The following is a 15,640-nucleotide window of genomic DNA, read 5'->3' as shown; positions in this document are numbered from 1 at the left end:
GAGCTATAATTCTGCTAATTTAAATAATTAATACAAAGTAATTTGCTACTAGAGATAGATATTAGGCACCATCTCTTAATTAAATTAATAATTATAATTTTAGTAATTTATTAAATAATTTAGAACCATCTGGAAGGAAAGAACTGACTCGGGATTTGAACCTGCAGCCTCCACTTGCCATGCAGTGCACTTGCCAGTTGCACCACCCAGACCCCCAAGCAAGCCTTCACTTCCAGATGTATTTAAATTTCGATATAACTTTACACGGTTTATCATGGCCCTGGCTGGGGATGACTCCTATGCCCATGGCCTAAGAACAACACCACCTTGGCACTCAGCCAGCTAAAATTTTACCTGGTGAGATATATATATTAGTGGAATTATAACCCGATTATTTAGGTGATCGTTTGGTGATGTTTATATATACTTATTGGGCTTTGCTTTGTTTGTTTGTTATACTTATATATACACAAAAGCATTAGATTAGTACTGATCTCAGTGCCATCTATTGTTTACTTTTTAACTAATTTTTTAAAAATATTGTATATCAATATTGTGTAGAGAACCCTATTTCTTCAGCACCAGGACAATTTGTTCCTTTTGCTTTCTCTTTAGGCATACCTGGAGAAAAGGCTGAAATTTCTTTTTAGTGAGACTGGCACTCCTCCCCAGAATTTATGGGAACTTTTATTAAAGAACTGGGAGCTATTACATGCTATGTTAATTGTGTTTCTACAGATGTGTATCTTGTACACCTTTTCTTCAGCTTGTTAATGTGATTGAATAAGCATTACTATATTCACTTTACAACTCATCATGAAAAGTTTTAACTACCTCCTCATTGGTGCATAACTTTTTGTCAATAAGTATACATACAGTCAAACCTCTCTAATCTGACATCCTCTTTATTCCAACTTCTTGGAACACTTTTCATTAACTCCATAATCCTACATTCCTGTACTTAGATTTCTGACACTGTATGTATGAATGAATGTATGAATAGTATAGTATGTATGAATAGTATAATATGTATAATAATATCTCTCTAATCTGACAATCACTTAGGGACTGTAAGAAATAATCATATAAAAAAGCCACAGAGAGTTGTGTCCATTTATGTAAATGGACACAACTCTCTGTGGCTTTTTTACAATATTAACCCCATTAAGCTAATGAGGTTGTTTACTCTGTTCTCAAAAACATCAGACTTGTTTCTATCAATCTAGTTTGCAGCAATTATCAACAGATTACCAAGTAGAACAAGCAGAAATGTTAGGGTTTGAAGAAAACAGTTGCAACAAAAAATTATTCATCAGATTACGAAAATAATCGATTGCAACAATCTTCTGATGTAATGAATGAAGTCAATGAGACAAAAGTGGAAGGAGAAGAAAAAGGGGGAAAAAAGAATTAAACACCTATAGTGAAGCATTAAAATTAATAAATAAACTTTTTTCGTTTTCTCAAGAAAAAGAACTATCTTTGTTAAATCAAATATTATCTTTAAAAATATCCCCAGATACTGAAAAATGAATTGTTGGCTATGTAACAAATATAATGCAAAAATGTCACAGAAATTATCTGAGATTTCTAACTTTTTTAATAAATTAATTTATGCATTTTTAATGTTTCAGTAATCTGACAACCTCAATAATCTGAGACAATTCTTTGGTTCCATAAGTGTTGGAGTAGAGAGGTTCAACTATGTGTTGTGTGTGTATGTATATTATATATATATATATATATTAATATTATTAATATGATAATATAAAAAAACTGTTACATTTCTTATAGTAGTAGATTTTTAATTTTTTCAAAAGAAACTTACTTTACCAGAACCAAAATTTTCCAATATATCAGTCCAACCTCTTACAGCTCCAGGAACTGTAACAGTTAATCCATTATTTTCAGGAAGATTATCATCATCCGTAGCTGCTTTGGCTTTCTCCAGAGTTGCTTGTTTTGGACTTCTTCCACTAATTAGAATAAATTTATAGTAAATTATATTTTATATTATTCACAATGGAGTAATTTGTTACTAAGTGATCTAGCATTTCATCTGTCTTCTCATGATAAAAAGCAATAGCTTTGAAAACATCAAAGTCCAAATAAAGAACAAAAATGATTCCAATCAAATGAGATTTATTATTTATGTTTTGCATGTAAATGCTGCTAGTTCTGACCCTATAATGATTACTTTTTTGTCTAAATTCATTAACCCATTGGAATCCATCAGTAGTTGATTATCTTATATATAAAAGGAAAATTTTATTTGTTTGCAGCACAGTTGTATCTATATAAGGCATTTCTAGACGACACATTTGTGTTTGGGTTTGCAGTGTTACTGAATTTTATCATCTTTCCTTCGTAAAATTTTATCTTTCTTTTTATTTAAATACTGTAATACAGTAGAGCATCGATTATCTGAATACCGATCTACCGAAACATCGGTTAACCAAAAGCGTTCCAGTCAGCAAATTCAAATTTCTGCTAGTACTGTGGCACTGCAGCACTCTCCCCCTCCCTGCTGCCAATCTAAACTGTAGGCCTACTTTAATGTACTACTTTAAGGTATGTATTTATAAGACGTATGATACAAATTATATACAGTACAGTTTTGTGTTTAATATATTTTTTCGTACAAAATCAGTTATCTGGACAACCCCAGTCCTGAATTGTTTCGAATAATCTATTCTCTACTGTATTTAATTTAAGAATATTTAAGTTTAAAAACACTAAGACACACTGCTAAAAATTAAAATTGTGTGGGGCACCATCAGTTATGAATTTTTATTAAAAAATACTTTTTGTTATTAATTATTATAAAAAGGCAAATGCTTAATTTTTAGTGTAGAGATTAGTTTGTACAAAAATTGTAAATGCCGAGAATAAAATTTTCAATAAATCTGACCCCATTCAAAATATGACATATGATCCCTTCCTGCTATCTCCTATCCCTTTGAGAAAGATTATCATTTTAACCATCAGATTTATTAGTATCAATACTCCATATATAAAAAATAACCCTAACAAGTTTCAAAATTTTTGACTCATCCAGTCTCGAGATATAATGCAAAATAAATGCCAACACATAGATGGAGAATTTTGTAAGGATCTTTTCACATTTTTGAGTTTCTTGGTGTCAAAATATCAAGAAATGCAAAAAAAAAAAAAAACCTGGAAATCAAAATTTGACTGATCATTCTTCTTTCCTTCTGTTATATTCTATAACAGGCAGGAAAATGAAAATACTGCTTTTAATGGCGTAATATCTAAAAAAAAAATTAAAAATTATTCAAGTACTTTCAAACTTAATTTATCATCAGGAGCACAAAGAAATTTCTGTTGTTATGGAAGTACAAATTAATGTATATTTTCAAATCCATTTATTGTACAGGGTGAGCTGAAATACCTGAAAGTTTTTAAATTTTAAATCGCAGGTCATAGTGACCATTTACAAAATGTTACTTTCAAGAAATAATAGTGGTAAGCATTCATTCTCCATTAAAAAATATGTAAAGCAATATATATTTATGCTTTCCCCGAAGTGTTATTTTATTTTAAAAACGGTCAGATGTTTCTGTTATATCCAGTATTTATTTATGTATTCTTTAATTAACGAGCTATTCTACCCGACATAATAGCGACGTCGTCATAACCGTAATGATGATTTGTGCTTTCACAACAACAGAACATTTCAGAACAACAGAATCCAGGAACGAGTCGTTAAATTCTCAAAAGCACTTAAATAATTTTTAATTTTCTGTAATTATTACTCCATTAAAAACTAGTTTTTTTTTTAAATTCTGTAATGTAAATTAAATTTTATATTTTCATATCTTCTTTTTAAAAATTATTTTATAAAACTCACTTTCCATTTATTCCCAAAACTTTTTTATCCGAAGATCTGTAAAATAAAGCAAAGCAATCTCCACCCAATCCAGTCAAATTTGGTTCGACAACAGCCATAGCTGCTGCCATGGCAATGGCAGAATCAGCTGCATTTCCTCCAGCTTGTAGAATATCTGTTTAAAAATAATTAATAAATTCAATCATATAACTTTTAATTGATTTATTATATTTCTACAGATTAGTTTTATGATCATAACATTTTTTTTTAAAAATTGTTTCTAATCAAAATATTTAAGTAAATTGATTAATTATAGAAGTGTTGAAGCTACTGGCTACTTTACCAATCCCAATTTTGGAAACAATAGGAACATCACTGGACACGCAGGCTCGAGTCGCCAAAACTGGACTTCTTCGAGAAGCAAACTGGATATCAGATAGCATTTTTTTATACTTAAAGTTAACAAATTTTCTAATTAATACATGCAATTTAAAATAGATCTACAGTTTCCTACATCCGAAGTTATCTAAATTTACTTCTTATCTTTGGAATCGTTTTAATTAATCAATATTGACATTAAAAATACCTTATCTTATCTAATTGTAACATAGTGTTGATAATACATTTAAAACGTGCAACTCGAATTCATTTTCCAAACGAAATTGGGAGGAAACATGTGGAACCCACGTGAATAATCGCTTAACGCCATCTACTGATCGATGCGGGTTTAGTTTTCAGTATTTTTTTTTTTTTTTTTTTCAATTATGCAAGCATTGCTCTTTCAATAATTTTTTTATCTTTGTTTTATTTTAATTCCAATATATTTTAAGCAAATAAATAAATTAGCAAACGAACGCTTTAATATATTAATAACATGTCCATTTTAATAACAATATTTTTTGGTTAATGTTACCTTAGGTAGCCAAGATGGCTGCTCGTCTCTGATTCCAGCAAGGAAACAGTGAGACGCACGTTCTAACCTAACCTAACCTATTCTAATAATTTGGTTGCTAATAATTATGGTAATTTATTAGAATAGGTTAGGTTAGAACGTGCGTCCCCACTGTTTCCTTGCTGGAATCAGAATTGCTGTGGGAAAATATGTATATATGTATATGAGGCTCTTCAACGAATTCTGTTTTCAATATATGGCTCAAGTTCTATAGAGTCTGGCCACCCTGGTATATACCGTCAGATGCGATGCTCTTTTTTTACATATTTCGAGGCTGAAATCTATTGAAACTGTTGAGACTACCGGCAATCGGATAGAATAAGTGTCAAATTGAGAATACATATAACTGATATTTTAAATTAATCTGTTGATTAAAGTTTTCTTGGGTATTTCAAAAGTCAAAATGAAGGAAAAGTGGGTAGAAAATAGATTTGAAAAGACTTTGGATGAAAATCACTGACTCGCGACGGGAGTTTGATATGAAGTTTAGTTGATATATAAATTCTTTCTTCCCTTCTAATTAAAACTTAAGGTTTTGTACAAAGCTAATGATAACAAGCAATTATTTATTGTGGCATCGTTACAATGCCGAGCTGCAATTTTTAATCATATTCTTAATTTATTTAATTTACGAGTAAAATATATGCTCTCCGCCTTAAATTAGTAGTGGGTTGCCCCTGTACATCATACTTTTCCTTTAACAATAGTCGTGCCAGTCATCTATCTAACACCATTCGGGGGAAAATTTTTGAATTACGTGACCTCTGGTTTACATTGGAAGTTCGTATATAGTTAATCAGGGTCTCCTGTCCCTAAGGTTACTTTATCTGGTCTTGTCCTTCATCTATCTAACTCCGTTCTCGAGATTAAGGAAAGACAGATGGACGACAGTGGGAATTTATAGGTCTACAATTTTTTTTCAAATTGAAGCCCAAAAACTGAGCTCTTATTCATCTGTAAAAGAGTTTAGATAATCTAAAAAACTGATTTAATTTTTTTAAATGTATCTTTATTTTAAAACTTATAAAATGCATTAGGCCTACAGTAAAATTTCGATTTAGCGGACTAATTCGGGAGAGGGAAAATCCGTCCTTTATGTGATAAAGTAGGTATTTGAATGTGCCTGTTAAAAATTTGACTAATTAGTTAGTTCATCTGTTTTTACTTATGTAGATACGTTTGTGTAATTAAAATTAATTAAGTATGCACGAAAAGTTAATTTCACAGAAACGTTTCCTATATGTATTATTGCTTATGTTACTCACCGTAATTCTGAGACTGAAATAAACAATTAGGCCGCGACTCCACTAGCCGTAAAAGGGCCGTAAAACCCCTCACCGTAAAAGCTTTTAATCACGTGATCATGACATTTTACGCCTGAGCAGGTCGTAAAACCAACGTAAAAGCGAGTTGAACACTGCTCAACTCGCTTTTACGTTGGTTTTACGACCTGCTCAGGCGTAAAATGTCATGATCACGTGATTAAAAGCTTTTACGGTGAGGGGTTTTACGGCCCTTTTACGGCTAGTGGAGTCGCGGCCTTACAGTGGTATTTCGCACTGGGATTTGGCGGCCATATTTAAGATGTCGAAGTCGACAGTGTGCGACCAGCAGCCTAAAGCAATTTTCATTTTATTATACAGTATTTACGTATTCTATTTATTGTACTCGTGTTTTAATTTATTATTAGGGCATTTTTAAGCACTTTAAAGTATGTGTATTTGCTGTTTTAAGTTTATCGAAATTGATATTGTTCGGGGTCCTGGAATGGATTAATTCACTTTCCATTATTTCTGTGAAGCCCTGGGCTGGTATGAAAAACATTCTTTTAACTAGATATCCAAACAAAAACGAACCTCGATCTTCGCGATTAATTAAAATTAAAGGAAGTAAATTTTAAAGGAAAAGGGGAAAAAATTAACTTATTTTAATATTAAAACCACGCGGTAAAAAAGGAGAAAAATTAGTAAATTAAATTCTTTATAAGACAAGACGAACAAAAAAGAAAATGTTAGTTAAGGTACAAGGTTTGTTCAACACCTAACGAAAGACGGTATCAAATCGTATTAATAAAAGATCGTCTTTCTCGGGAACCGATCTGGTCCAATTTCACCTGGTAACAGTGAAAGACCAATCTGGGACCGAGAAAGGGGGATTAATAACCAATAAAGTGAAGATTTGCGAGACCAAAAGATATTTAAGCCCAGGCCACAAAGAGACTTCGTTGTTTGCCGTGGCGTCCCACGAGCCAATGTTCCTGGCTGGGGTGCTTCCCGCAAGGTTCCATCTTCGTCCTTTCCCGATGTATCCTTCGAAAGTTATAGACCTTCGTTAAGAGAAACTTCGGAAATTCCGATCTGCATTCATCGGACACGGTTTTCTGTTCGAGAACTGGACTTAGAGTGCATCATCCGGTCGGCAAATGGAAACCACCTTCGTCGCCGAACTTTCCTCTTCTTTTGAAGATTACGCGCCGAAATCTACAAGGACTTCAACCTTCGTGACAATATTGACTTTCATTGTAAGTTAATTGTTTAATAAACGGGTTGTGTTGTTTGTAAACGAGGCATCAATCTCTGACTCAACCGCTCTCACATGTCGTTGATTGTTAAAGCTTGGCAGTCCAGACGGCAATGGAGATGTCCCATATAATGTTATTTCGTTTTGCAATATCTTTTCTCCCCCTTTTCGGCCCCTCGCATTTCCAATGGGAAAAATTGCTTCGGATTTCGAACGATTCGAAGTTCGAACGGCCTCCTGGAATGAATTAAGCCTAAATTTGAAGTACGAGGCAACATTGTATACGATCTAAATTGAAATAAATAAAGACTTTTTTTTGGAAAATAAACTTTATTGTATTTAACTAAACAAATAAATAATGTTCTTTAAAAAATGGAATTTAAATTTGGCTACAACACAAAATTTCCTATTTATTCGTCTTCGGATGACGATTTATCGAGCGATTACTCTTGGTTTTGAAAAATAAAATAACACGTTAATTTTAGAGAGTATTGAACACAAGACTGTGTTCAATACTCAAAACACAGTAAAATACGGTTTCAAAAATAGATAAACGTTAATTTTAATTTTATTATACATAATTAAATTAACGTGTAAAAATAATATAAAAATTAATTTTATTTCAGAAGTTTACAAAATTTGAATTTACAGTACTTTGTATAAACAACGATTCGAATTAACATTCAAAATAAACTTAATCATAATAAAATTTCGTTTCTTTTATCAGATTAAAATTACATACTATGTATATTACGTTTATTGTATCCTAAAAATTAATAGTCGAATGTTACGTTTCAGGTAATTATATGTTTTACGGTTGTAAATCATATGCAATGAATATTGCCAATTTTTTACTTATATTAGTTGCCCTTTTGCTATTGATATCGAAAATATCTCGATCACTGGTGAAATATTGTCGTGTCAGTGGCCACTTCCGCGATGAGTTTTCTAAAACTCGAGCTTTACATGTTGAAGTTGAATCGTCATTATTGCTGATAAAAACGTCTCTAAATTCAACAGGATGTAAACGTTTTATATAATTCCCTTAAATTTGATGTGTATCCTGATGTCTTGCACATTTTTTTTTTACAAGTTATTTTCCTTTCTCATCAAATATTAGATTTTTTTCTGATGGACATTCTACAATTAAACATAACAGAAATATTGTTTTCCTTAACACTACTGCGAACAACGCAGTTAATGGTTAAACTTAGAAAGAATAAATGGCGCTTTACAGTATTAAAATTTTTAAAACTAATTTTAAGATATGACAATAAAAAAGAAATATTAGTTTCGTGTGAAAAGTACGATAGAAAATTGGACTATCGATAATGATCGTTTTATAAAGCTCGATAGTATCCGAGCATTACGTGACGAGTAGTTTCGGTTTAGACAGGTAGCTAACCACCATCTTGCCAGAACTAGTAATCTTCTTTAGTTGTACTTTATTCACTGCGATAATAAATCGATTGACACACTACTAGTGAGTCTAACCTTTATTTAATTAATACACTTCCAGTAGTGCCAGTAACAAAGGACGTTCGTTACGGGGAGCGTGGATGCTTGGATTAACTACTTCCCAATAGCTGGTGAAAGGTGAAAAGTCTCCATTAAGTCCGAGAATAGCTTCGATTGTTATACAATTCGGGAGTTAATAGAGATCTGGGAATTAAAAGATTTACGGGATACAATACCTTATGGATAGCAAATTTAGTAGTATTAGGTTATTTGCTACTTTAAAAAAAGTTTTACAGGGCTCAATTCTTTCTAATTAATTACATTACAATCTAAAGCGTTGGCTCGTTAATAAAAGATACATTAACGATAAACAATTGTATGAACCAAATTTGTAAAACATTGTGGAAAGTATAGAAAAACCAGATGTACAGTGTAAATGGATTGTTTTCCTGCAGAATTTATACCAATTTTTAGCAAAAATGGCAAGTTGTTAAAACTTGAAAAGTGAGCATGCGATCAGATTGTACTGTCAACGGGGTGCGAGTTTGACACGATGTGAATCTTGATGATGCCATACATTGTTAACATGGAAACTAACTTCCAAACATGTTTTGTAAAATATGCATTTTGCACAGGGCATTTTCAAAAACTTTATATGAGGAAAAGGAAAAAATTGCAAAAATAAAAATCACAAATACACGAAAATTATTATATTAACATGTTATAATAAAACTATAAGACTAACAAGGTAATAAATGCAAATTTTTATATTTAATTTAAAAAATTAACTTGTGTAAATATGAAATAGTAATTATTATTTTATAGTTAAATAGAATTATATAATTGCTTTTTCTATGCTAAAGTTTTAGTACTTAATAAAATATATACGTGTACGTACAGTAAATTAGTACATATTTTACCTTCAACGTTATACCTACACATATACATATATATATAGTACAGCTATATATATGTAGGTAAATTCACGAGACGTAATCGTGTTTACCATTAGCTCACATCCACCAGCAAAAACTGGTGCACTTAGCACGAGGAAAACACTAGTTTGCCCCTACGAAATTTACATTGTGCACGAGTTCACCAAAAATATCCAAGAAATCCATGTGGAAAACACGACCTGTGTTGTTTGATTTGGGTCAGTGGCGTAGCTAGGGGGGTGCGGTAGGTGCGGTCCGCACCGGGCCCCTGGAAAACGATAGGCCCATGTGGGCCCCAAAATCACGAAAAAAACACCCGAAAAATGTTTTCGGGGGCCCACAAATCTGGTTTCGCACCGGGCCCGGAGAATCCTAGCTACGCCACTGGTTTGGTTACTTTAACAATGTCAGTTACATAACCAATAGACACGTTCTGTTAAATATACATTATTTATTGGCAAGAATGCAAAAGGGACGTTCGATATACCGATGCTCTCGGGATAACATATAATGAAGATTCTTTTATTTATTGTTAATTGCTTTCCTCCTTATGGTTGTAACATGTGTACTGAGAGACCTGAGGCCTCATCTTCTACAAATGTGTGTGGTGATTACATTCTGAGTTAATGGACCCGGAATCGGATAGATCTAATTCATCGTTTTGACGTTTGGAATACAAAGTCCTTAAAAATAGTAGAATCCAACACGTTCCACGAGCGCCTATATCTACGTGTGTGAATAAATAGGTAGCGTCACAAACTGTCAATAATACAATCGAAATAACTTATAAGGACCCGCTATTTGGTGGTTCAATAAGTCGAATATGTTTACCGTCCATAGCTCTAGGCATTTAGGAAAGTTTGCTTGTTTGTTAAATCATTTTGCAATTTCTTGCCATTTCTAGTTGGTAAGTCGTGGAAAATAAATGTTTTTCAATAGAACGCGTACTATTTCACACACATTGTTCACTATCGCGCTTGCAGTTGTAACTCCACATCTAAACGAGTAATGTAGATTCATAAATGGCATCCCTTTTGCCAGTTAACTGTAATAACAGTCTTCTGTTTCGCCTGTCAAGTTACAAAAACAATGGAAGAATTTGCGAGATCGCTTTAATCGTGAATTAAGAAAAGGAAAAACATTTCAAGCCGCTCTGCAGGTTCGAAAAAAAGCAATTTTCATAATTTAACCAATTATCATTTTTATTACTGTCTCTGAAAAACGACAAAGAAAAAGTAGTATGGGACATTCCAATCAGAACAGTCAGAAAATGCAGCTATCTCGTACAATATCTACAGCCATTAGTCACAAACCATCTTCACAAAATAAGCAGAGGAATCACGATGAAAATCGACTAATAGAAGCATTAAATGCTCGGATACCGTTCGTTTGAACACAGACCAGACGGGGCACACCATAGAGAGCAATATGCACTTTTTAATATGCATATTGCGATTTCAAAAAAATAGACGATGATTATAAATTAGAGGCTTAAACTGAAATACTAAAAAGGTACAAAATGCTATTACAACCCACTCCAGTTCACTACAGCTGTCCTTTTGACGAACCTCTTTATCCATGGTGTAGTAGTCGTGACTGGGAGTACTTTCGTGATTATAGACAATTGCCACAGATGGCCGGATGCCCAAGCAGTCAGCGTGGCTATCATTCTGGGGGACCCGGGATTGAATCCAAACGGATCGAAAAACTTAAGAAGTTATTGGGGCTGGTCCATCCGGATATGTTGAGCCCGTCCCTCATACTCGGCAGTCCCATTGTGGGTCTGGCAGAACTCATAATGGATTTGCTAAGAAGACCCTGTTTGTGCCCACGTGGCGGAAAGCGTTTTAAAAACAACCATTGCCACGGAATAATAAACAACGACAACAAAATTGCTTCCAGCAAAGCCTTGTACAATCTGAAAAAGCGCCATTTGTGTAGCCAGGATTTTGTTATGGGAGAGGCCTAGTAGAGGCTGTAATTTTCTGGGAGGGGCACCAGGTTAACTGGGGGGCCCGCGCTGTAATTTTCTGGAGAGAGGCACCAGGTTAACTGCGTGGAGGCCGAGCTGTAATTTTCTGGGGAGGGGCACCACGTTAACTGGGAGGCCGTGCCCACCCATGCCCCTTCCTGGCTACGCCCATGAGAAGCGCTATGATTGGTACATCATCCGAGTTCTGGAAACGTGAATTTCTCTCACCAAGCAGCTAGTCTGCCATAAAACCAACAACTAAAGATTTCACGTTCTTTAATCAGGCATTATTCATGCTCTTCTATCTGAAACAAACAACAAATGAAACGTAAGATTAATTTACTATAGGGCTGGAAGAATTTTGTGCCCAATCTATAGGTGAAAATTTCTTACAATTTTTTTAAATGCAAATTTTATACTAAATTACTCCAATAGTAAAGTCTTGATAATATTATCGTGTGTAATTAACCTTGATAATGGAAACTTTCTCAACCGTAATAATGCATTTTAAATGGATCCGAATATAGCCGAGAATTAATTTGGATTATTTATGTAATACAGATTTTAACAGTAGAGCATATTTATTCACTAATCGCAGTATTAGATATGAAAAACAAGAGAAAGAATTCAATAGTAATCATTTCAAACAATTAAGGTTTCATTTCAATTAATTAACTCTTCAAACGTGTCGCCATAAAAGTAATGTCCACGTTCCACTAATTAAATTATAAAATATGTGCATATTAATAAATATTAAATCTAATTTGCCACTTAATGTTTGAAGATACATGGGTTCAAAACTTGTTTTTATTTTTCTTGTCGTCCTTGTACAGTATAATATACGGTTAGTTCAACATTTATAAACTAATATTTCTGTATTACATCATAGAGCGCAATCACAAGACATGCAATTAGCTATTCATCCATGCCAACAAGACTTTATTTCTAATTTTAGGTAGTGGAACCGCATGGCGCTCCGTACGGTAAATGATGTAATATTAGAAGTAACAAAAACATATCTATTCACGCAAAATGTATACAAACCGATCGGATCTTGAAAAATTGCTTTTAAAATTAGAACGATTGTGATAGAAATTAATGAGAAAAAAACATATTTTTGGGCTGACTACTGTTGACAGTTGCCTTAATTTATTGAGGAAAATAAAATAATACAATCCTCATTTTTGAAAATAGTAGATAATTGGGTGTTTACATCAGAGCTGTTGTGGTCCTAAATTAATCAGAAATCCTTCTCCTCCGCCAAATAATAAATTGATAAAAGATGCGTATTGTATGTAAATTGAATGGGTTTCAATAAGCATGTTATATCATACAAAATCGAGTATTATTTCTACATGTTTTATTGATGTGCCGAGAAAGAGATAAATAACGAAATGAATTAAGGAATTACATACAGCCTCGAATTAACGAATGTGTTAATATTATAGGAGTATACGAGATTGAAGATGGTTGTAAATTCGATCCCGGTTTACATTCGTCTTTCATTTTTAAATAGAAAAATTAGAGGAATTTCTAAATATTATCTGAAAATCTCTTCTACCGTTATTCCGAGAATTATTCGTAGCTTTTTTAGATGAGATGTTATCTCCATCCCGGTCAACTTTATAAAGTTTCATTACGAAATTTGATATTTCTTTAAAATTAAAGAACGTGAAAGATGGTGATTTGAAAAATAACGAAGAATGTCACATCTTATTTATTTTATATGATTAATATCTGATATTACTTTCGCTTTATAATCCGCAATTTCGACGACGATTCATTTTATACGACACGTTGGGCCGGAATAAGAAATTATATGAAGAAAAAATAGAATAATATAAATATTAATCGAGTCCAATTTTAATAGGAAAAATATCATTGGCTCGAACGTACGAAAAATCCGATTGGTCGCGACTAGAAGGGAAGAGAAGTGCTGCCATCTAGCGCCTTCTGTAGTTAGTAAGCAAACGATAATTTTCAGAACGGAGTTGGTTAGGGATATAAAAGAGCGAAATTGCGGGAGTATGTAAAGTGGGGCGCGTGGAGAAGAAAGGAAGAAAATAAATGAAAGATAGGTTTGGATGAGAAGAAGGAGAAGGAGAGGAAAGAGCAGACTATCGATCGGCAACCCTATCCGGCAAGCAGTCGCCCCCGCCGACGGTAGTGGAGCGATCCGTTGCAGAAGCGGATTGCAGAAGGCGTCACCTGACTTCCGCCGATCGATGGGCGCATGCTCATTCGAGAGCGGCCGGGCCGAGCGGACGATGCGAGCGTGAGCATGTGCGACATCCCGTCCAGCCCCCGATGACTGCGTAAATGACAGCGGACGTCAGCTTCACTAAGCGGGCCGCAGCCGAAATCAGCCGCCGTTTCAACGGCCTGTCCGTGCGGGCGAAGAACGGTTCGGCCAGGGACCGCTGGCCGGAGAGGAAGCTAAGTAAGGCGGAGAGATCGGCCCGCCTGGCCGAATTGATGGCCAGCCTATCGAAGCCCCGTTCGCAGGAGGACCTGTGGCAGGACCCGCCATTCCTGGCCAACTTCTTTTTTTACCTAGCGCCCGAGGACAGGTGCGTGGCGGCTCAGGTGTGCACGGTGTGGCGGGACATCCTCTATCAACCTTGCTACTGGAAAGGGGTACTGCCCGTCCTCAGGTGTCGGGAGCTCAGGTGTCACGGAGGCGATTTGGCCGGCACGGCCGAGATGAGGAAGAAAGTGTACACCAGTCTGGAACGTCGGGGTTTCGAATCGGTGGGACTGTTCGGCGCTAACGACGACGATGTGTACGACTTCATCAGCAACTGTCCACAATCGCAAGTGCCGCACGTCTGCCATTTGGTGTTGAGATGCTGTAACATCACCGACAAAGGTTTAGAAGCCCTCTTGGAAACGTTGCAGGCCATCGTGCAGTTGGAGTTATCGGGGTGCAACGAGATAACCGATGCGGGTCTGTGGGCCGGCCTCAGTCCTCGCATCGTTTCCTTGAACTTATCGGATTGCATCAACGTGGCGGACGAAAGTGTGGCCGCCGTCTCGCAGCTTTTACCTTCTCTGTACGAATTTAATCTCCAGGCTTATCACGTGACCGACGCCGCTTTGGCCTTTTTCGGTCCCCAACAGAGTGCCAGCCTTTCGGTGCTGCGTCTCAAATCTTGCTGGGAACTGACTAATCACGGGCTATTGAATTTGGTCCACGTGCTGCCTAATTTGACAGTTCTCTCCCTATCGGGATGCTCCAAAATTACGGACGACGGGGTAGAACTCCTGGCCGAGAATCTCCATCAGTTGCGATCTCTGGATTTGTCATGGTGTCCTCGAATCACGGATGCTGCTCTCGAGTACATCGCTTGTGATCTGACTCCACTGCAGGAACTAACGCTAGACAGGTAAGTACTCACTTTTCCAATTATCGCAAGATAATCCTTCCTAGCGTCGTTTACCTCGACGTTGCAAATCTAGAATAACTCTTTTTCTGGATTTTACAACAAATAAAATATAATAATTTAATTAAAAAATGATCCTTTTTACTGTCGGAATTTCGATGGTAACCATTGCGAAACGTATAATTTGGAGAGTTGTTAGCACGAGCACGTTTTGTTTTTATTTGGGAGTTAAGGATAAAAGGGAAGGAAGTGAATCGATCGGGTTCTATTACTACTACACTATGAACGTAATCTCTGTCGTATCGGTCAAGATGCCCGAGGACGCGTTACTGTGTTCGAGCAACTAGGAAATCGAACACTGCTGACGTAATCGTTTCGTCATATGACGGGGTCGGTCAACCGATCTGGTAAGTGGTAATAGGATTTCACGGATATTGCTGCTCTGTATCAGATTCTAATAAGACGACTGAAGGGATTTTAATTATGCACACAACTTTTATCTACCTATACTTTTCGTGTTCGACTTAATTTCTCTTTACTGCCGTCTTCCAGTCTCGAGAGAAAGAATGT

The 15,640-nt window shown here is 35.2% G+C and overlaps 3 protein-coding genes across 5 annotated transcripts in view; 1 reads left to right on the top strand and 2 right to left on the bottom strand.

Moving 5' to 3' along the window:
- Positions 1-4,460, bottom strand: part of LOC136983752 (glutathione hydrolase-like YwrD proenzyme) — a 38,252-nt gene extending 33,792 nt beyond the window's left edge. Inside the window, exons 1-4 of one of the 3 annotated variants that reach the window (XM_067280593.1) lie at positions 4,437-4,451; positions 4,194-4,275; positions 3,872-4,025; positions 1,829-1,976 (exon numbers count right to left, since the gene is read on the bottom strand). In XM_067280593.1, the coding sequence (XP_067136694.1) occupies positions 1,829-1,976; positions 3,872-3,981 (258 nt within the window). In that variant the 5' untranslated portion in view covers positions 3,982-4,025; positions 4,194-4,275; positions 4,437-4,451. Of the gene's footprint in view, positions 1-1,828; positions 1,977-3,871; positions 4,026-4,193 lie in introns of all 3 variants that reach the window. The other 2 variants (XM_067280594.1, XM_067280592.1) reach the window with 2 other exon arrangements.
- The window catches only part of LOC136983773 (histone H3.3A), a 235,384-nt gene that overhangs the window by 162,656 nt on the left and 57,088 nt on the right, over positions 1-15,640 (bottom strand). The window lies entirely within an intron of this gene.
- Positions 13,689-15,640, top strand: part of LOC136983751 (F-box/LRR-repeat protein 16-like) — a 29,182-nt gene continuing 27,230 nt past the window's right edge. The window contains exon 1 of the mRNA XM_067280591.1: positions 13,689-15,073. Within this exon, the coding sequence (XP_067136692.1) occupies positions 14,007-15,073 (1,067 nt within the window). The 5' untranslated portion in view covers positions 13,689-14,006. The remainder of the gene's footprint in view (positions 15,074-15,640) is intronic.

The sequence above is a fragment of the Centruroides vittatus genome, unplaced genomic scaffold (genome assembly GCF_030686945.1).
Source record: "Centruroides vittatus isolate TY-2023 unplaced genomic scaffold, ASM3068694v2 contig_885, whole genome shotgun sequence".
NCBI lineage: Eukaryota > Metazoa > Arthropoda > Arachnida > Scorpiones > Buthidae > Centruroides > Centruroides vittatus.
Note: the sequence above shows the minus strand (reverse complement) of the source record. Positions and strands in the feature narration are given on the sequence as shown.